General features: G+C 44.2%; 3 protein-coding genes across 9 annotated transcripts in view; 2 read left to right on the top strand and 1 right to left on the bottom strand.

Annotated features, from left to right (window-relative positions):
- CDC23 (cell division cycle 23) overlaps window positions 1–2,044 on the top strand; it is a 33,309-nt gene extending 31,265 nt beyond the window's left edge. Inside the window, exon 16 of one of the 2 annotated variants that reach the window (XM_078004284.1) lies at window positions 249–2,044. In XM_078004284.1, coding sequence (XP_077860410.1) covers window positions 249–419 — 171 coding nt within the window. In that variant the 3' untranslated portion in view covers window positions 420–2,044. 2 annotated transcript variants of the gene reach the window in all.
- Window positions 2,024–10,629, bottom strand: KIF20A (kinesin family member 20A). Its single transcript, XM_015140976.3, has 19 exons — window positions 10,458–10,629; window positions 9,820–10,005; window positions 8,148–8,237; window positions 7,931–8,050; window positions 7,206–7,344; window positions 6,898–7,085; window positions 6,681–6,810; window positions 6,308–6,502; window positions 6,092–6,203; window positions 5,917–5,985; window positions 5,570–5,713; window positions 5,271–5,436; window positions 4,999–5,163; window positions 4,729–4,868; window positions 4,478–4,580; window positions 3,969–4,167; window positions 3,633–3,724; window positions 3,263–3,400; window positions 2,024–2,595 (listed from the first exon to the last, which is right to left on the bottom strand). The coding sequence occupies exons 2-19, from the start codon at window positions 9,982–9,984 to the stop codon at window positions 2,278–2,280; spliced, it is 2,673 nt and encodes an 890-aa protein (XP_014996462.1). The 5' UTR covers window positions 9,985–10,005; window positions 10,458–10,629; the 3' UTR covers window positions 2,024–2,277.
- Window positions 10,630–11,004: 375 nt separating this feature from the next.
- Window positions 11,005–20,672, top strand: part of BRD8 (bromodomain containing 8) — a 40,934-nt gene continuing 31,266 nt past the window's right edge. For 4 of the 6 annotated variants that reach the window (XM_015140970.3, XM_015140969.3, XM_015140974.3 and 1 more), the window contains exons 1-8: window positions 11,005–11,065; window positions 11,990–12,086; window positions 17,499–17,568; window positions 18,213–18,262; window positions 18,447–18,569; window positions 18,694–18,774; window positions 19,195–19,259; window positions 20,250–20,386. In XM_015140970.3, coding sequence (XP_014996456.2) covers window positions 11,047–11,065; window positions 11,990–12,086; window positions 17,499–17,568; window positions 18,213–18,262; window positions 18,447–18,569; window positions 18,694–18,774; window positions 19,195–19,259; window positions 20,250–20,386 — 642 coding nt within the window. In that variant the 5' untranslated portion in view covers window positions 11,005–11,046. The remainder of the gene's footprint in view (window positions 11,066–11,989; window positions 12,087–17,498; window positions 17,569–18,212; window positions 18,263–18,446; window positions 18,570–18,693; window positions 18,775–19,194; window positions 19,260–20,249; window positions 20,387–20,672) is intronic. The other 2 variants (XM_078005245.1, XM_078005244.1) reach the window with 2 other exon arrangements.

Genomic DNA, 20,672 nt, shown 5'->3' with positions numbered 1-20,672 from the left:
TGGTCCCGGCTACTTGGGAGGCTGAGGTGAGAGGATCACTTGAGCCTGGGAGGTCGAAGCTGCAGTGAGCCTTGATCACACCACTGCAGTGTAGCCTGGGTGACACAGTGAGACCCCATCTCAAAAAAAAAACAAGCAAGCTTACGTGCCTGCCTTGATCTGTGGAACTTGTATATCAGCATCTTAATAACTTGTTTTTGAGACTAGCCTTGGACATGTTTTGAAACATTTGCCTGACTTTGTTGCAGACCCGGGAAGAAGGTAAGGCCTTACTCCGGCAAATCCTACAGCTTCGGAACCAAGGCGAGACTCCTACCACCGAGGTGTCTGCTCCCTTTTTCCTGCCTGCTTCACTCTCTGCTAACAACACCCCCACACGCAGAGTTTCTCCACTCAACTTGTCTTCTGTCACGCCATAGTTGGCTACTGTCAAGCCAGCACATTGTTAGACCCATCTTAATTAAGCCTTACCTCCATGTAAAGAACAGCACGTCTGTTCCAAGGACCTCAGCTCTTCTTGTTTCTACAGATGGCAACAGCTCCATAGGGACAGCTTGTATAATTACCTTCAGAGGCCGACTGACAGAATGCTGGCAGGAATAGACATTATCTTGCCAGTTAGAAGTACTTCTATCTCACTTATGTCCAGAGAGTGGCTATAGATTTTGGCCTTCTTCTCTGAAAAAAAAATTTTTTTTTTTTGCCCCCAAGAAAGTCGCTTTTATAGCACTTTAGCACAGGCAATGCTACAGGAACAGTTTCAGTGCTGCTGAGAGTGAAAGAAAGGAGGAAAGTCTGCCGCTCTACAGTCAGCTAGCAGTAGGGCACTGAGTACCCTAGGAAGAAGTCAGAGCAATGGATACAAATGACCTTGCTCTTGGATTTGCTGAGCATGATCCCTATTCTGATGTCAGAGATTAGGTTTAAATGGAATAGAGCTATCCATTTGTACTTACTCTAGGGAGACAATCTTCCAAAACAGTTTTGGGGGGTCTTCTAAAAGCTTTCAAATTGGAAGTAATTTACTAGAGTTGAATAAAAGAAGGGCAAAAAGAATCTCACAGAGCTTGGAACTGCTGATAGCCCTTACTGAGGGCAAAAGATGGCTATATTGTTAGCTATACTCCTACCAAAGCAAAGCAAGGTGATAGGATTATAGATAATTTCACGGACATTTGGAAATAACATTTGTGATTATACAGACAAAAATAAACTCACTTCAAGCTGGTCTGTTTTAATAAATTTTCAATGTAATTGTCTATTTTTTCCCCTCCCATCTGCAACAGAATACATTTTTTTCAGCCTTTATCTAGATGAGGTAAAGGGAATCATTCTTATGGTGCTCTTGGAGAGTTTCAGGCCTGTGCATGTATGTGCAGCAGGAGGTAATATGCTATAATATCTGCTGTAATATATTTGCACAATAGATGCTATGGATCATTCTGAGCTCAGGGTCCAGACTTCATTCTTATTCCCAGAATTTTGTGTTACCTTTTTACCTCCTAACATATGTTTGTTTGTTGAGACAGAGTCTTGCTCTGTCACCCAGGCTGGAGTGCAGTGGGGCAATTTCGGCTCACTGCAGGCTCCGCCTCCTGGGTTCACACCATTCTGCTGCCTCAGCCTCCCGAGTAGCTGGGACTACAGGCGCCCGCCACCATGCCAGGCTAATTTTTTTTTTCTTTTTGTATTTTTAGTAGAGACGAGGTTTCACTGTGTTAGCCAGGATGGTCTTGATCTCCTGACCTCGGGATCTGCCCGTCTCAGCCTTCCAAAGTGCTGGGATTACAGGTGTGAGGCACCGCGCCCGGCTGACACTTCATCTTATGTTAAGGAAGGTTTAGAATATCTAATACAACTTGAATTCATCTGTTACTAAGCCTTCTTAAGCAAGCTGTATACTAGTTACTGGTCTCCACTGCCATGCCTTTTCAAGGTTCCCATGGTCCAGAATGATGTTTGATTCTCAATTTTTCTGCCCCTTTTATAATTTGTTTTAATGATTTTGCTACATTTTGAATTCAATAAAAAATGTGAACAATAATATCTTTAATATAACTGTTTTTGTGTGCATAGATACCATAGAAGTAAATAAAAAAAAAACCCATGAGATTACATAGGTGGTTATAATATAAAAGTGGGAAAAAAGCTAGTGTCTGAGTATTGCATCATGGATATAATTCCTGATATATGGTAAAGCATAAAAGAGACCTATTTTTTCACGAGAGTAGCTGACCCACCTCAGGGCCACGACTGCTCTTCTCTTTCCCCACAGCCTTAGTACTTTTTGCCAAAAGGCCCAGATTTGAGTAAAGGGGAGCGCCGTGAGCGTAGGATCCGGGCATAAGGGCTGCAGTCTGTTGAGCTTTGGCAGGTTGGTGTCCGGGGAAGTAAATTTCGAAGGAATGGTTTCTTCCCTGGTGGTTGTTGGTTTGGTTGCTGGTTTTCCTGGTTGGCACCAAGGCGCTTTTTGGCAGAAACCTGGCCTTGGAGTTTTAGCACAGTATGATACTGCTCAGCAATACATGCTGCCTTCTTCCGAAGGTCCAGTTTCACTAGTACCATGTTGTTCTGCAGTTCAGCCAGAGTCTGGTCCTAAGGAAGATCAATAAAGTTAGAGAAAACACTTTTGTCTGGTATATTAGAGAAACGAGAGGGCTAAGGGTAATACATACCATCCATTACTAGTTACTAACAACTGTTTCTTAAAAGATTAAAACTCTTTAAGGTCAGAGCTTATAACTGAATAAGGGGACATTTTTCTGAGAACAAAACATAAGCAGTGCTGAATAGGACATCTTCTAACACATAAGGTAGCTTGAGTAAATTTAATTTCTAAGTGCTTCAGTCTCTAGATATCAAATTAAATGTTGAGTTTAAGATATACAGTTTTAACATTTTAGTATCTCTGGAATCAGGATGCATCTTACTGATGAGAAATGTCATAGCTAAATTGTTACTTTTTTCTTAGTAGTACATAAAATAATGGTTTCTTATAATCAGTAGCATTTTAGATGAAATATGACAGTAACTACTTCCGTAAGGTGACTGTGACAGAAAATGCCTATAAATTACTTAGCACAGTGCCTGCTACTTAGTAAATGCTTAACAAAGAATAGTTATTTTTACTTTGCAAATATATTGCTCTCACTATAAATTCAGCCTAAAAATCTTTACCTTTTTCTTCTGGTCCTCTTTCCTTTCTCACATACACATTGGAGTGGGCTGGGAGGAGAGAAGTGGGTATATAATTTGCCCTAACCTGTTTGATTAAGATGTCATCACAAGTGGTCAAGGCTTGACGAAGTTTTCCTGCCCCAGTGCTGTGGCAACAAGCTCTCTCTGCTGATTGGAGAGACTCACCAAGTTTCTGAAGCTCTGTCCGCAACAGCCTTATATTCTGAAAAAGGGGAAGTAGGAATCATATTGTAGCCAAGAGCAACCAGGATAATGATCTGGAGGGGTCAGGTAGCCATTTGAAGAGAAAATTAGAAAGGCTAGTCAGCTGAGTGAAATAGCCACTTTCCTGAACTGTGCACAACGAACATCTTGTCTTCACATGAACCAGTGATAGAGTGTTGCATGTGGGAAATTACCTTAGGTAAGAGTTTGGTAAACAGAAATGTAATTACCTTCTGGCCCTCTTCTAACTTCTTGTCCACATCAATGGTGAAGGGCTTGGCTGAGGGTGGTGGTTCTAACATTTTCTGATACTTATGCAACTCTGAGGGAAGGAAACAGGAAATTTAAAATATGTGGGGGGTGTTTTAGCCTTGGACTAACCTCTTTAACTAACAGTAGCTTGCAGCAAATATAAAAAGTGAGGCTATGTGCATCCTAGATTGAAATGTCAGGGGGATGTAGCTTGCAGTTTAGGAAATTATGTTACAGCAGGAGTTAGAGGGCCTGGGTTTGAGTAACAGCTCTTCCCTGAACCACTGTTGTTTCCTGCCTGTCTCTTTCCTCACCTTCAGTGGTGGAGTTTAGCTCTGCTTTGCACTGGTGTAATTTAGCTTTAACCTCCTGAAGCTGCTGGGTGGAGGCAGAAGCTGCCAACCTTTGTGACCGCCGTAGTGACAATTCAGACCCTGATTGCTGATGGGCCACTGACTGTTGTCTGGCTTCCTGCAAGAGAGCTTCTAGCTCTTCAATCTTTTCATCCCGCTCCTAAGAGGGAAGCAGAGAGCACAATTCTTTGCAGAGCCAGAAAAATACTGCCAAGACAGATGACTGAACAAACAAAGCACTTGTGACACTGATCCCTTGAAAACCTTTTGTTAGCACTTAATACGATTTCCTGGCCAACTAAACCCTTAATTCACCAAACACAGGTTGAACCCAAAGCACTATGGGTAATAGAGAAAAGGGAATTCTATATTCCTGCCCTTACTGGAGTAGTTTATAAAATCGCTTTACTTCAGGCAAGCTAGTGATGGAAATCTGAGCAGCTAATTGGAGCTGGCTCAGGGCAACTCACCTGAATCTCTTCTTGGTAAAAACTTGTCAGTGACTCCTTGAGGATGTTTAGTTTTTCTTCATACATTTCCTCTAATAGTTCCTTTTGGGTGTCCAAATGTTCACTGTCAGAAACAGAGGAGAAAAGAGAAGTAAGTGAAGGTTCCGAGGAGTGAACTTGGGAAACAGATCTTGAGGCACAACTCCACCTAACTCCTTACTTCCCACCCTCTGTCCCAGGTGACAGAGCAAGAGGGGTCACTCAGCTAGTACCTGCACCACTGTTCCCGCTGTTGCATCTGTTCTACCATCTCATTGCAAATTTCATCTCGGAGATGCATCTCCAGCTGCAGCTTTTCCTGTCGTTCCTTCAAAAGCAGTGTCTTCATGGCTTCCACTACTTGCAGGAGCTCCTAGGAGAGACACACATGTCAGAGGTCATCAGACGTTCATGCCCTCAAAAGGCACAAGCCGAGCTGGAAGGCACTATGGAAAAATGTGTAGCTACTAGGCTGCTACACTAAAGCTTTCTTGTATTCTCACCTCTTTGCCATACATGGAGATGTCAGTTTCGTTTTCAATGTCATCATCAAGGCCTGCGTCTGCCTTAGCTCCTTTCTCTAAGCTGGGGGGTGCCTGAAGACTATGTTCCTTGATGAACGAGTGCAGGGATGGGAATCCCAGTTGCATAGGTGGGGCATGCACAAGCTAGAGGGAAAAAAAATATCTTACTTGACTCCGTAAATAGTCCCTAGGAGCTTTCTTAGAGTTACTAGTTCCAAGTGAGCACACCCATCACACCTCTGGCTTCTCACCTGGCTAGCAATGGCTGAGAACTTGGCCACATGAAGAGTTTCATCATAGGTAGATGCACAGGGATTCACATTGACAATCATGCAGGAACGGCCTCGGCCTGTGAAGAAACCTTGGAACACTCGAGTCAACTTGCTGTCACGGAAGGGAACCAGGTTCTGCTTTGACCTGGCAGAGAATCAGAGATAATAGAGCTGTGAGCAGAACACCAGTCCTTTGGGTATCCTAGCACCATCCCCACTGGTGACCAGGAAGTCTCTTAGCAAATTTCTGAGCCCAGGGCTTATAGTCAAAAGCTCACCGGTTCTGCTGATTTTGACGAAGGGCAGCAATACAGCGGCCCAGGGTGTGCAGAGAGGTGTTAATGTTTCCTGCTTCCTTCAACCGTTCACCACTCTTCTGATCTTTGCAGCGCTCTGAGCCAGCCAGATCACAGAGTGACAGCCTAGAATGATGCACAGGATCTGACATAAGGGCCTCACATGTTGAGCCTTCTGGCCCTTTTTGTAATTCTGGAAAGGGGATGGCCCACTAAGAATCTCTGTACCCAAAGAAGGAGAACAAGTAGTTCCCCTAAGGATCTCCTCCATGCTTTCCCAACTATCATTTATGGCCAAGAAGCCCACATTTCTAAATGGAAAAACTTACTCGCTGATCTTGGGGACGATATCTCCTTCCCCCTGAAGGTGTAGGATCCTGATTGAGAAGATGCTGTGACTGGAAGTTAAGAAAAACAAAAAGTCATTGCACATCTTCCATAACCAGGCAGAGGACTAATGTTTCCTGGAACACAGTGAAGAGTTTATTCTTACAATCTACTCACCTGCGGCTGGAATTCTGGTTGAGGTGGGTGCTGGCAAAGCTCTGGTTCTTACGACCCACTTTCAGGAGCTTCCAGGCCTCCTCAGCATCTTGCACATGAATCCAGTTGAGATCTGGGGCCAAAGGAGAAGGGTGTAAGATGGGAACATCCAACTCTTGCCAGTCTCTCCCCAGTTGCCCTCCAGCGTTCATGCCAGCTTCCCCCATGTTCCTTTACCTTTCACATAGGGATTGCCATTTTGATCCTCGCATAGCCGCAAAGTCTGCCTCTTGCGCTGTTGGCTAGGTGGTTCTAATAGGTCATAAAGCAGTTCGTTGTAGATCTCAAAGAACGAGACCCAGACGGAGAAGCGAATGTCTGCCGGGACAGGTACTGGGGCAGTGTCTGGCTGTGCCCATCGGTGACTTGTTTCTGGGGAAGAAGCCAATGTATAGGGCATCAATCTAGAGCAGTTCATCTCTCTTTTGGCCTGCAGGGGCCTTGGAAGGCACACCTCAGATTGCAACCTCTGGTCTGTACTCCTGGCAGCTATTAGGAACAGGGAGTGAGTTCCTACTATTTCTTGGCAGAGCCCAGTCATGGTACATACCATCCAGCTGGCTACTGCTGGTACATTGACTGATAGAAGAGAGCCCAGCAATGCCACTGTCAAAGCTGGTGCTGGTACCTATCCGACTTTCAATGTAGACACTCCTCTTCAAGGAAGTGGACAGCTCCTCCTGGAGGGGCACAGGGAGAAGGTAAGCACAAAACTTCCCCGAGATTTGTACCCCCTGCCCCCACTGCCATGGATATCAATGCTTTACCTCTTGGAGGCCTCCATTTAGCAGGGACAGCTTCTTCATTTCCTCCTGTCGGATCTGCTTGCTGTCTAGCCAGATTACCTCATTAGAGAGCAAGGGCTTTAGATCAGGTGTTGGATGAAGCTGGCCTTGGAGGCTATTGAAGATCAGTGCCAAGGACCGGGGGAGAATCCCTCCATCCTTGATGGTACCTGGAGGCATATGATGGACAGCTGAGGCAAGTGCCCTTCTTCCCCTAACTCAGAGTCTCAAAAGGTAAAAATAACACCATTACCAGCCAATCAGGAATCCTGTGAAGTCTTACTACTTACCTTGAATTGTGTGGGTTTTCCCTGAGTTAGTGACTCCATATGTATAGATAAGCCAGTTCTGCCCTTTGAGTACATCCTTTACCATCTCCTTCACAGTTAGGTTGAAGAAGGATGCTTGTCCCACTTCTGGCCCAAAGATCTAGAGAGAGACCCAGTTTTTTAGAGGCCTATCCTTCATCTCCCACTTGCCTCCTGTGCAGAGCCAGCAGATATATTCCTTCTTGAGTGGTTGGCTCTGGAGACCACTCAAGCAGCTTCTTCCTGCCAGCTGTTCCCTAAACACTGAGGACTCAAGCACTCTCTGCTAGTCCATCTTTCAACCAAATCAACAAACACTTAAGGAATGCTATGCCCTAGGCCTGATGCTGCACACACAATGGGGTAATATAATGGCCCACAAGCGTGGGCTTTGGAGATACATGGATCTAGACTCAGGTCCTAACTCTACCAGTGACTAGCTACATGGCTTCAGCAATATTACTTTCATTGAGCCACACTATCCTTGTGAGGAAAATAAGGAAATAATGATAATAGCAATAGAATTTTTCAGAATTGATATACATATGTTGCTTGACACATTGACTAACACATAACTAGGGCCCTCAAAATTGTAGGTGTGCGTATACAAGGAACTCACAGTCAGGTAGAGAAGCTTTCCCTCTAAAGAGGGAATAAAGTTGCCCTTACATGTTGGTCCTTTGTTCACAAACCAGTACCCTTCATACCTGGGAAAAGGTGAACCTGTGGGTGGCTTGGCCAATTCCCCGCTCATTGCTCTTCAGGGCAAAAGAGTCCTTGGGTGCTTGTAGAACAAGGGTCTCCACATTGTCAATATGGACACAACCCTGAGAAGGGAGAAAATACAGTTGTCACAAAAGGCATTCCTGGGAATCTTTTGTACTGCATCATTTCACCTTAAATCCTCCCTTCTCAGACACTTACCTGATCTTCCTGTCGCTCCAACTCTGAAGGTAACAAGGGCCTAACCCTCAAGTATACTTTCACCTTCTCCGTACCGTCCTCAGATGGAACCTGTGGCAGAATTCCAGCCCAGAACCACAGATTAATTTCAGCAGCAAATGGGCAAACAGTAGTTTCTAGGAACCATGATAACAGTACCCCATTTCACCTCAAATGTCTCTGTGCAGCTACTCTTTGGTTCCACAATCATTCCAACCCACATGGACATTTTTACTACTTTGTCACCCTTCCCTGTCTCATCATTATCCTGCAAACCTGGCTTGCCACACCAATGATCTGAGTTAGAATTTATTGACTGGTATGAAAATTTGTATGTGATATTAAAGCAAAGCAGAGGCAAACACACTTGAATTTGAGTCCCAATTCCATCACTTAGTAACTATGAGACCTTGAACTATGAGTTCTTAAAAGTCTTTGCCTCAATTTCCTCATCTGTAGAATGGAGTTAATAATAGCACCCATGTCATTAATTCAGCAGATACTTAGAGGCCGGGCGCAGTGGCTCACGCCTGTAATCCCAGCACTTTGGGAGGCTGAGGGGGGGAGATCACCTGAGGTCAGGCATTCCAGACCAGCCTGGCCAACACAGCAAAATCCCGTCTCTACTAAAAATACAAAAATTAGCTGGGCTTGGTGGGGGGTGCCTGTAATCCCAGCTACTGAGGAGGCTGAGGGAGGGAGAACTACTTGAACCGGGGAGGCGGAGGTTGCAGTGAGCAGAGATTGTGCCACTGCACTCCAGCCTGGGCGACAGAGCGACACTCCATCTCAAAAACAAACAAACAAGCAAACAAACAAAAAACCCCAAAAAAACAAAAAAACCCGCAGATATTTAGAGTGCCTACTATGCCCTAGGAACTGAGAAGCTCTGATAGTCCATAGTGAGAGACATTATCAAGGACCATGCTGTCATGGAACTTTTTAAGTCTCTAAGAGAAACTCTATAAAAGCACAAAATGTGACAATGTATGTTAATGTTTAGCATAGGACCTAGTACAGTGTTTCTCAACCAGGGTCATTTCCACTCCAAAGGCCATTTAAGCAATGCCTGAAGTGCCTGAAGACATTTTTTGATTGTCACAAATGGGAAGGCACTACTGACATCTAGTGGGTAGATGTCAGGAATGCTGTTAAACATCTTACAATATACAGGACAGATCCCTACAAGAACTGTCTAGCCCCAAATGTCAACAATGCTGTGATGGAGAAACCCTGGCCTAGCAGGAAAGCTACAACAAATTGAAGCTATGGTGATACTATCAAAACCTGAACATACATTCCACTTACATAATGCCTATATGACCTTGTGCAAATTATTTAGCACAACTGGGCCTCAAGGCAAAGAGAGATAACTATTATTTCCTGATTAACTGAGAGCATGCACTTGAGGGTATTTCATTAATGCAATGCAAATAATAGTTCTTCTGGACACACAACTCTTAATTTTTTTTTTACTTGTCATGCCCTTAATTTTTTTTTCTTTTCGTAGCCATTTTGTCCTACATGCCCCTAATTTTGAATTGATCTCTCAAACCTTCAGGATTGCTAGTCTTTGACCTCATACTACCGTGTATGGACAACTATTGACCTGAGGATGTCACTTTCTGCCCCAGCCACTCCCCAGTTCCTTTACCTGCTGCTTGTCCTCTAGGGAGGTAGAGATGACAGAGCAGTCTGACAGCAGGTTCTTGCGTACCACAGACCCCAAATCTGCAGCTGTGGACTCAAACATGGGAGAGACTACGACATCGTCATCGGACAGCAAGCCCGCTGGCGGAGAAAGGATCCCTTGCGACATGACGGCAGGGGCAGCCTAGGTCTAAAAAGAGACCAAAAAGTGGGCAGGGAGAAGAACCTTTAGGGACAGAAGGGGCCGCGAATTTTAGGTAATAAGTCCCTTGCCCCAGGACACCGGGTCCCGCTCCCTACTTCCTTTCCCCTCTAATTATCGGCAAAGGGGAAGGGAATGAGAGAAGTTCACTTAATGAACAATCGAGAGAAGTTTGAGGTTGCATTTCTGAAAGCGAACAGAAGTCCACAGAAATCTGGCTCCAAAAGCAAAAGGCCAGGCCTAAAGTAGGGCACCTCGCCCGCCGGTGCTGTGGAGGTGGTGTCAGGATCCCTCGGCTCCTTTTCTAACCTCAAGGACCACCGTGAGAACAGAGATGCAGCATTAAGAGAAAAACAGATGGCTGCAGTTCCGATTTCTTAAAGCCTATTCCGCGTGGGCAAGAGCTGGTAACCCGGGCTCCAGCACAGCCGCACACTCACCCGAAGACGTGCCACTTGCTCCTCCTCGGGTACCGGCTCACTCACACCTAGTCGCCGAACCTGGACTTTCGCAGCCGGAGAGCACAACTCCGCCCACGAGGTGCAGCTTTGTTACCGATACAATATTTTAAATTACGCGCTGCGTTCGTTCGGCCAATGAGATAGGGAAGTCTGCAGCTACCAATCCGCGTAAGGAAAAGGGGCGGGTCCGACTGGAATTCCAGTAGTTTGCATCCGCTTGACCTCTCAGATCTAATGTGGGTCCGGGTTACCAACTGTCGCGGGTTAGGAGTTATTTCGCTTGGGATTCTTCCAGCTTAACCCTTTTTCTTGAACCTTAGACATTTCTTACCTAAGAACCCTAAAGGAAATCTTGAGGCTTCAGCCGCCAACCCCTGTCCTTCCTTAGCAAAAATCTTAAAAGGATTGCACAAGATAACTGGTTTAGGGTGCTTGCTTTGTCTTAGGGGAAAAAACGACATTTCCCAGGAGGCACCGCGAACCAACGCCGGTACTCTACTTCCCAGAATTCCAGGGTTTCGGCCCTACCAGACCGTCTCTCCTCAGGGTTGGAGACTTCGGGGCCAAGATGGCGACGGGAACGGGCAGTGAGTATCTGAGCAGGTTTTGCGTGAAAGGCGTTTGTAGATCCGAGGCTAGGCACCATATTTTTGTTACACGCTTAGGGAGTGGGAGAAGTGGTTTGCTTGAGAGCTCAGGGTTTTCAGAGACCTGCGCTCCACAGCATCGTGAAGACCAACGTTTGGGGGCCCAGAAATCTGGGGTCTTGTTTCTCAGGGAGGGAGCGGAGGTGTGAGAGAAGGAGCTTAGTGAATCCTAGTGTGTTAGGAGCCCTTCGGGGTAACCGTAAAAGCACTCTAGAAACTTGGGCGTGCAGACGAAAAGATGTTATGAGCCAGACGGAGTAACCGGCACCTCAAAGAGCCATTCATTTTTTGTTCGACGTTTGTGAGGCAGTGGAAGTGGGGCCTTTTAACCATGAGCTTTTCTTGCCACTCAGGAAATTGCATCTCGGGGATTTCAGCCATTTTTCTTTTAGTGGACTGAAAAGGTCTTTTAGGCCCGACATTTGGAGTAGAGGATCTGAGAGAAGTAAACAAGTTTATGCTAAGAGGGAGGCGGGGTTGTAGGAGGGGCTGGCCGCTCGGGTTCCTGGGAAATAAGCCCTGAATGAGTTCAAACTGGAATAAAGTCCAGTGTTCTTAAAACTGGGCTTTTAGGGAGAACTGCCTAATCTGACATTCCCAATTTTTTAATAAAGCGGAGCTTCAAGCCGTGGCGTTTTAAGAAATAAAATGTTAATAATTCACATGCAACAAATTGGTACCACGGTCACTGGTGATACTTCACTTGGAGAGGTGAAAATCAAGATTTGGTGATAGTAGCTCACTTTGTCCTAACAAGTTGGAATATTTTGTATTAGGCTTTTAGTCCCCTTTTTGGGGATTTTGGAGCTTAGCACTACAGTCTCAGTGGTTGCTTCCAAGGCTTTTTTTTTTTTCGTTTCCCAGAACACAAGCTGCTGAGTACTGGCCCCACAGAGCCATGGTCCATCCGAGAGAAGCTGTGTTTAGCATCTTCTGTCATGAGAAGTGGAGATCAAAATTGGTAAGCTATCTAGGATGTCAGCTTTTCTGGGTCTTAGAAATTGTTAGATACTCTTTCACATTGATAGATTTCTGTAGTTAATCATATTAAGCTGTAAGTAGACTTTTTCTTCTTCCCTTTTTTTTTTTTTTTTTTTTTTGAGACAGTCTCCTTCTCTCGCCCAGGCTGGAATGCAGTGGTGCAGCCACGCCCAGCTAATTTTTTTAGTTTTTAGTAGAGACAGAGTTTCGCCATGTTGGCCAGGCTGGTCTCGAACTCCTGACCTCAGGTGATCCACTGGCCTCAGCCTCCCAAAGTGCTAGGATTACAGGCGTAAGCCACTGCGCCTGGCCATGCCTGGCTAATTTTGTATTTTTAGTAGAGACAAGGTTTCACCATGTTGGCCACGCTGGTCTCAATCACCTGACCTCATGATCTGCCCGCCTCGGCCTCCGAAAGTGCTGGGATTACAGGCGTGAGCCACTGCTGCCGGCCTTTTTTTTTTTTTTTGAGACAGGGTTGCACTTTGTGGCCCAGGCTGGAGTGCAGTGGTGTGATCTTGGCTCACTGCAACCTCCATGTCTGAGGCTCAAGTGATCCTCCCACCTCAGCCTCTTTAGTAGCTGGGACTACAGGTGCACACCACCATGCCCAGATAATTTTTTGTATTTTTTTGTAGAGATAGGGGTTTCATCATGTTTCCTAGGCTGGTCTTGAACTCCTGGGTTCAAGCGATCTGCCCACCTCAACCTCCCAACCTACTGGGATTACGGGTGTGAGCCACCAGGCCAGCTGTATTTTTTTTTTTAAACAGCTTTATTGAGATATAATTCACATACTATAAAATTAACTTACTTAAGATGTACAATATAATGGTTTTTAGTATATTCACAGTTGTGCAGCCATTACCACAATCTAATTTTAGAACATTTTCTTTATTTTTATTTTTTTTATTTTTTATTTTTTGAGGCTCTTGCTTTGTTGCCCAGGCTGGAGTGCAGTGGCGCAATCTTGGCTCACTGCAAGTTCCGCCTCCTGGGTTCATGCCATTCTCCTGCCTTAGCCTCTCGAATATCTGGGACTACAGGCGCCCGCCACCACGCTCAGCCTATTTTTTTTTATTTTTAGTAGAGACGGGCTTTCACCATGTCAGCCAGGGTGGTCTTGATCTCCTGACCTCGTGATCAGCCCACCTCGGCCTCCCAAAGTGCTGGGATTACAGGAGTGAGCCACCGCATCTGGCTGACATAACGCTTTTAAGGTTCATTCTTATATAGCAGGTATCAATACTTAATTCCTTTTTTAGCTGAATAATAATCTGTTATATGAATATACCAAATTTTGTTTATCCATCGCTTGATAGACAATTGGGTTGTTTCCACTTTTTGACCATTATGAATAATGCTGATGATACGCACATTTGTGTACAAGGTTGTGGACAATGTTTTTAATTCTCTTGAGTTTTTTATTCAAGGAGTGAAATTGCTGGGTTATGTAGTAACTCTATTATGTTCGCTTTTTTTTTTTTGCAGACAGGGTCTCACTGTCACCCAGGCTGGAGTGCAGTGGTGCAATCTTGGTTCACTGCAACCTCTGCCTCCTGGGCTCAAGTGATTCTCCGGCCTCAGCCTCCTGAGTAGCTGGGACTACAGGCACATGCCATCATCCCCGGCTCATTTTTGTATTTTTTGGTAGGGATGGGGTTTTGCCATGTTGCCCAGGCTGGACTTTTTTTTTTTTTTATTTAAATATTTATGTTTTTGTAGAGACGAGGTCCCACTATGTTCCCCAGGCTGGTCTCCAACTCCTGGCCTCAAGTGATCCTCCCAGTTTAGCCTCCTGAGTAGCTGGGACTACAGACCCTTGCCGTCATGCTTGGCTGAATTTTTGGGTTTTTTTGTCACTTGTTGCCCAGGCTGGTCTCGAACTCCTGGGCTCAAGTGATCCTCCCACCTTAGCCCTCGAAAGTGCTAGGATTATAGACGTGAGCCAACACTCCCAGCCTAGAACTGTCATCATTTTACCTTTCTTGGTATCAGCCCCTCACCCCCGTTGTTTTTTTTTTTTGCATCATCCATTATGAATTTAACTCTCTTGCCACATTGATAAACAATTCAGTACTTTGCTGATTGTCATGCTTCCTAGCATTTTGTGTGTGTGTGTGTGTGACGGAGTTTCGCTCTTTTTGCCCAGGCTAGAGTGCAATGGCGCAGTCTTGGCTCACCGCAACCTCCACCTCCCGGGTTCAAGTGATTCTCCTGCTTCAGCCTCCCGAGTAGCTGGGATTACAGGCATGCGCCACCATGCCTGGCTAATTTTGTATTTTTAGTAGAGATGGGGTTTCTCCATGTTGGTCAGGCTGGTCTTGAGCTCCCGACCTCAGGTAATCCACCCGCCTCAGCCTCCCAAAGTGCTGGGATTACAGGCGTGAGCCACCACGCCTGGCCTTGTTTGTTTTTTAAATCTAATTTCTGAAGTAATACGTGGCCACCATAAAAACAAAAACACTATATAAAAAGAGCAACCGCAACAAAGAAATGGGTTAAAAACTTGAGTTTATTTTTTGTCACACATACAGGAAGTCTAGGCAGTCAACAGCTCTCATAGCAACTTCACAGTGACATTAGAGGCTCAGGATCTTCTCTTTCTGTGCCACCTTCCTCAGCACATAGTTTATCTTCTGGTTATCTTATGGTTCACGGTGGCTGCTTGACCTTCAGCTATCACATCCGTGATCCATGCAACAAGAAGGAAGGGGGTTGGTAAGAAAGGTCACATCCCTTCCCTTTTAACAACTTTTTTGTGATATAATTGATGTGCAGTAAACTCTACCTTTTTTTGGGCGGGGGGGGGGGTGGAGTCTCACTCTGTTGCCCAGGCTGGAGTGCAGTGGCGCAATCTTGGCTCACTGGAACCTCTGCCTCCCAGGTTCAAGTGATTCTGCCACCTCAGCCTCCCGAGTACCTGGGACTACAGGCCTACGCCAGCATGCCTGGCTAATTTTTGTATTTTTTGGTAGAGATGGGGTTTTGCCATGTTGGCCAGGCTGGTCTTGAACTCCTGACTTCAGATGATCCACCTGCCTTGGCTTCCCAAAGTGCTAGGATTACAGGCGTGAGCTACCACACCTGGCCACTGCACATATTTAAAGCATAAGATACGGTACTTTTGAAATATATATACATCTGTGAAACTATCCACAATTAAGGTAATTATTATAGTATCCGTTAACAGATGAACAGGTAAAGAAAATACGAGATATACACACACACACACACACACACACACACACACATACACACATACACATACATATATATTTATATACACAATGGAATACTGTTGAGCCATAAAAAAGAATTAAATCCTCCATTTGTGATTCCATGGTTGAGCCTGGAGGATAGTATGTAAAGTGAAATAAGCTGGACACATAAATACCATATGATCTCAGTTACATGTAGAATCTAGGAAAAATTACAGACCTCATAGAACTAGAGAATAGAATGGGGCTGGGTGCAGTGGCTCACATCTGTAATCCCAGAACTTTGGGAGGCCAAGGCGGGCAGGTCGCTTGAGATGATGAATTGGAGACCAGTCTGGGCAATATGACAAAACTGTGTCTCTCCAAAAAACATAAAAATATTAGCTCGGTTTGGTGGTGTGTGCCTATAGTTCCAGCTACTCGGGAAGCTGAGATGTGAGGATGGCTTGAGCCAGGGAGGCAACATGAGAGACCCTGTTCCCTACAAAAAAGAAAATTAGCCAGGCATGATGGTGCATCTGTGATTTCAGCTACTTGGGTGGGGCTGCAGTAGGAGGTTGCCTAAGCCTCAGAGGTGGAAGCTATAGTGAGCCATGATTGTGCCATGAAGTCTGGGTGACAAAGTGAGATACTGTCTAAATAAAAACAGTGTGTGTTTGTGTGTGTGTGCGTGTGTGTATACACATCACATATATTTGTGTGTTACGTGTGTGTATGTATATACATATGCATGTGTGTGTGTATATATACACAGATGTGTGTACATGTGTACATATATACATATATGTGTATATATATAAACTAAGCTCATTTTTAAACAAAATAGGTAAACTGGTTTAAAATAGAATTTAATCTGTATATTTCCTCACATTTTTATTAGATAGTGTTAAGAATCCTTTTTTTTGTTTTGTTTTTTGAGATGGAGTCTTGCTGTGTCAGCCAGGTTGGAATGCAGTGGCACAATCTCAGCTCACTGCAACCTCCACCTCCTGGATTTAAGCGATTGTCCTAGCTCAGCCTCCCGAGTAGCTGTGATTAAAGGTGCACGCCACCATGCCTGGCTAATTTTTGTATTTTTAGTAGAGATGGGGTTTCACCATGTTGGCCAGGCTGGTCTCAAGCTCCTCATCTCAAGCAATCTGCCCTCCTCAACCTCCTGAAGCGTTGTGATTACAGGCCTGAGTCACCACGCCCAGTCATAGAAAAATAGTGTAAGAATACTTTAGTAAAAATTTTTAAATTTTATTATTTTATCAGCAGATTCTAAGTCATAAGGTTCAAAATTATATGCAATGGCTTGCTCGCATTATTGTCCCCCATCTACTGGTGTTAGCAGTTTCTTATGTCTCTCCAGCATTAATTTTATGTGAGCAAATAAATACTTTCTTTTTCCTCCTCATCCCCGTCATTTTTTAACACAAATGATTATATACTATACATGCTGTTCTTTTTTTTGAATGGCAGAGGGGGTGGTCTCACTCTGTCACCCAGGCTGGAGTGCAGTGGCATGAATTGGGCTCACTGCAGCCTCTTCTGGGCTCAAGGGATCCTCCCACCTCAGCTGCCCAAGTAACTGAGACCACAGGCTGCAGGTACGCACCACCACACCTTGTCAATTTTTTTTTTTTTTTTTGTAGAGATGGGGTCTCCTTGGGTGGCTTGAACTCCTGGGCTCAAGCTATCCTCTCACCTCTGCCTGCCAGAGTGCTGGGATTATACGCACGGCCCATTGCACACCTCGCATTCATTGGCATCTTTTTTTTTTTTTTTCCTCCTTCTTTTTGAGACAGAGTCTCACTCTGTCCCTAGGCTGGAGTGCAGTGGCGAGATCTTGGCTCACTGTGACCTCCGCCCCCCCGTGTTCAAGAGATTCTCCTGCCTCAGCCTCCTGAGTAGCTGGGACTGCAGGTGCTTGCCACCATGCCCAACTAATTTTTGTATTTTTAGTAGAGATGGGGTTTCACCATGTTGGCCAGGATGGTCTCGATCTCCTGACCTTGTGATCCACCCATCTTGGCCTCCCAAAGTGCTGGGATGACAGGTGTGAGCTACCGCGCCTGGCCATTGGCATCTTTTTTATTCCAAAGTTTGAACTCCAGGCCTTACACTTTCAGCACACCTCTCCTATTATTTACTGCTTGATGTGTAATAAAGCTTTCCTCATTTTGTAGGGTATCAGTTAGCAGAGCAATCAAGCCCTTTGCAGAACCTGGCCGCCCTCCAGACTGGTTCTCTCAAAAAGTAAGTTCCCAAGCAAGTGCTCTTTTAGAGCAGTCTTTGGGTTGTAAAGTAGGTTCTCTACCAGGCCCTGACTTTTAATTACAAAGCTTTTATACCATGATGTGGAAAAATAGTTGAGAATACACCTTTTTCTTTTTCCTACTGTTTGCTAATCCATCCATGTATGATCATATTAGACCTTTCTTATTGGTGTTGCATAACAGTTAAGAGCCCAAGCTTGGGAATTAGATCTGGGTTCATTATTACTGCATCTAAAAACTTTGGGCCATGATCCTCTGTTTTTTCATTTGTAAAATAGAGATAAGAGTTGCTTCAGGTTTGTTGTGAAGTTAATTCAGGTAATACATGTAAAACATTTAACACAGTGCCTTGCATGTGGTAACTACTTAGTAGATATTAGCTATAAATATTGGCAGTTAGGTTGCCTTTCCCCAAATGCACAAACTCCAGTCCATAAGACGCCCTTTTTCTGTGTCTTGTTTTGATTATTTTGAACTGATTTGATTATAAAGTTACTTGCCCTCCTAGTAAACCACTCCCATCTTACATATAGTTCTCTTCTCTAAATCTTACTCTAATCTCTTGAAACTTTGAAAGGTCATTTCTTTCCAGGCTTGCTCATCATATTTTCACTTTTTTTATAGCATTGTGCTTCCCAATACTCGGAGCTTTTAGAGACCACTGAGACACCAAAGTGAGTACAAAGCCAGGTACTTCAGCCAAATTTCTTTAGTGGAGAGTATTTACTGAGGAATTCTGGTTTATACTTACTTATAATACTGGGTGATATAAAAGTGGTAAAAGCAAGTAGGAGAGGGGATAAATGTTCTCTTACTCGAATATGAATTTTTTTTTTTTTTTTTTCCAATTTTCCACAGACGGAAACGAGGTGAAAAGGGAGAAGTGGTGGAAACTGTTGAAGATGTCATTGTTCGGAAACTGACTGCTGAGAGAGTTGAGGAACTAAAGAAAGTGATAAAGGAAACTCAGGAGAGATATAGGTACTTATCAAAGAGAATGCCAAAAGATTGAGAAAGACATAGGGGCTGTCTTCTGGTACTGGTTGGAACTTTTTAAATAGCAGATTAAAAAATCTAGTCTACCTACCTCTCTTTCTTCCTATAGACGGCTAAAAAGAGATGCAGAACTAATTCAAGCTGGACACATGGACAGCAGACTGGATGAGCTTTGCAATGACATTGCAATGTGGGTTATATTATATTGTTCTTCTGTGCCTCTTTCTTTTTACCCTCTTTTCTACTCAAGTAATCTGGCTTATTTCCTACAACTGCCATTCATTTAGACTTCAGACAGATTCTGGAAGGGGAAAGCGCAGAGTGGCTTGGTGGCTGGGAGTGGGGAGTGAGTCCTAGAAGGTAATGTGATGGAACATTTCAGTATGAAAACATAACTTAGTTCTAACTTTAAAGTGGCTATAGTTTACCTAGGTGAAGAACTGTGAGTTAGGCACTATACTCCAGTTCCCTGTTTTGCTGGTTAGAATTCCTGATTAGGCCTTTCTTCCAGAAAGTGCTGGCCTGGCAAAAAAATTTCTTTGTAAGTGTTCTGTGAACTCTGGGGAGGAGCCAGAGCTGTCTAGCATCCAACCGTTAATTCCCTGTTTAGGAAAAAGAAATTGGAAGAAGAGGAGGCTGAAGTAAAGAGGAAGGCTACAGATGCTGCATATCAGGGTAAGCTGGACCTAGTATAGCTGTTTAGCAATTAATTGCACAGTACTGCATGCTAATGACAGTTGGACTATTTTGTAACATAGAATCCATTGATTTAAATTTACTTGCAGTTTTCTCTTCTACCAGAATAAAAACATCCCTTAATGTCTAAGAAGAAACTCATAGAATATGAGTTGTTTTCAGATCTCACTAGACCTTAAATTAACTTTAGGACACAAAGGCTTGATAAGAAGATATTCAACATAATGTTTTAGAAGTCAAGGGCCTGTGAAAAGATTGAGAATAGCTCAGTCATTGGATGAGGGGAAAAATTTAAGTATTTACAACTCTAGGAATACATGCTGTGAGCCAGTGAGGTCTTTGCCTGTTTTTGTTTTTGTTTTTCCCCCAGGCTGAGTTTTGCTCTTGCTGTGCAGGCTGGAGTGCAGTGGTGTGATCTTGGGTCACTGCAACCTCCGCCTCCCAGGTTGAAGCGATTCTCCTGCTTCAGCCTCCCGCGTAGCTGGCATTACAGGTGCCTGCCACCACGCCTGGCTAATTTTTGTATTTTTAGTAGAGATAGGGTTTTGCAGGCTGGCCTCAAACTCCTGACCTCAGGTGATCCACCTGCCTTGGCCTCCCAAAGTGCTGGGATTATGGCCGTGAGCCGCCGTACCCAGCCTCCCTGTTCTTAAAAGCAGAATATTAATAAGTTGCTAAAGAGAATTTTAAAGGGTGTTTAAACTACTTTCCCACTCCAAGGACCTTTGGGATAATTAAGTAGTTTGAGATTGTTAAAGGAGATTGCTTAGTGTGAAAATTGCCCTTAGGAAAAATTATGCTAAAAAGTTATCCATCTCCAGAAGTGTTAAAGCTTTCTAATTCAGACTCATTGTGTTGCTTTACTAATGCAGCATTCCTATTTGTCCTTTATTGTATAATAGTAGAATAGTGTCAAGTGTCATTTGTTTAATCTTGAAGATTTGGACATTGTTCTCTTTTATGTTCTAGCTCGTCAAGCAGTAAAAACACCCCCCCGGAGGTTACCCACTGTGATGGTTCGCTCTCCTATAGATTCTGCCTCCCCAGGAGGTGATTATCCACTTGGGGACTTGACTCCAACCACTATGGAAGAGGCTACCTCTGGGGTGAGTATATTTCCTTCTGTGGGAATTGATAAGTGAAGGGGCAATAAGCCGGCAGAGCTGAGTGATGAGGAAACCACTTTTGGCCTAGAGGCAACTTCCTCTCTTGATCTGAATGCTAAAGACTTAATTTACCCTGTTCTGTGCTCTGAGATAAGACCGGACCTAAAAGCATTGAGGCTTTTGACCTTTCTGAGAGATAGGTAAAAAACTATTTTAAGGAATTGTTTCATACTAGTCTTATGAAATTCCTGCGAAATAAGGGACAAAATCCTTGTAAATGTAATAT

The sequence above is a fragment of the Macaca mulatta genome, chromosome 6 (assembly GCF_049350105.2).
Source record: "Macaca mulatta isolate MMU2019108-1 chromosome 6, T2T-MMU8v2.0, whole genome shotgun sequence".
In the NCBI taxonomy this organism is placed as follows: domain Eukaryota; kingdom Metazoa; phylum Chordata; class Mammalia; order Primates; family Cercopithecidae; genus Macaca; species Macaca mulatta.
The sequence above is the reverse complement of the archived record's forward strand: the minus strand, read 5'-3'. Positions and strand labels throughout refer to the sequence as shown.

What these genes read in the sequence shown, in the direction of transcription:
- KIF20A (XM_015140976.3), bottom strand. Translation starts at nt 9,984, where the DNA reads ATGTCGCAAGGGATCCTTTCTCCGCCAGCGGGCTTGCTGTCCGATGAC. An exon ending in TCTCCATGTATGGCAAAGAG is followed by an intron (nt 4,869 to 4,998) that starts GTGAGAATACAA and finishes TGTCTCTCCTAG; the next exon opens with GAGCTCCTGCAAGTAGTGGA. An exon ending in AGTTAGAAGAGGGCCAGAAG is followed by an intron (nt 3,401 to 3,632) that starts GTAATTACATTT and finishes CCCCTTTTTCAG; the next exon opens with AATATAAGGCTGTTGCGGAC.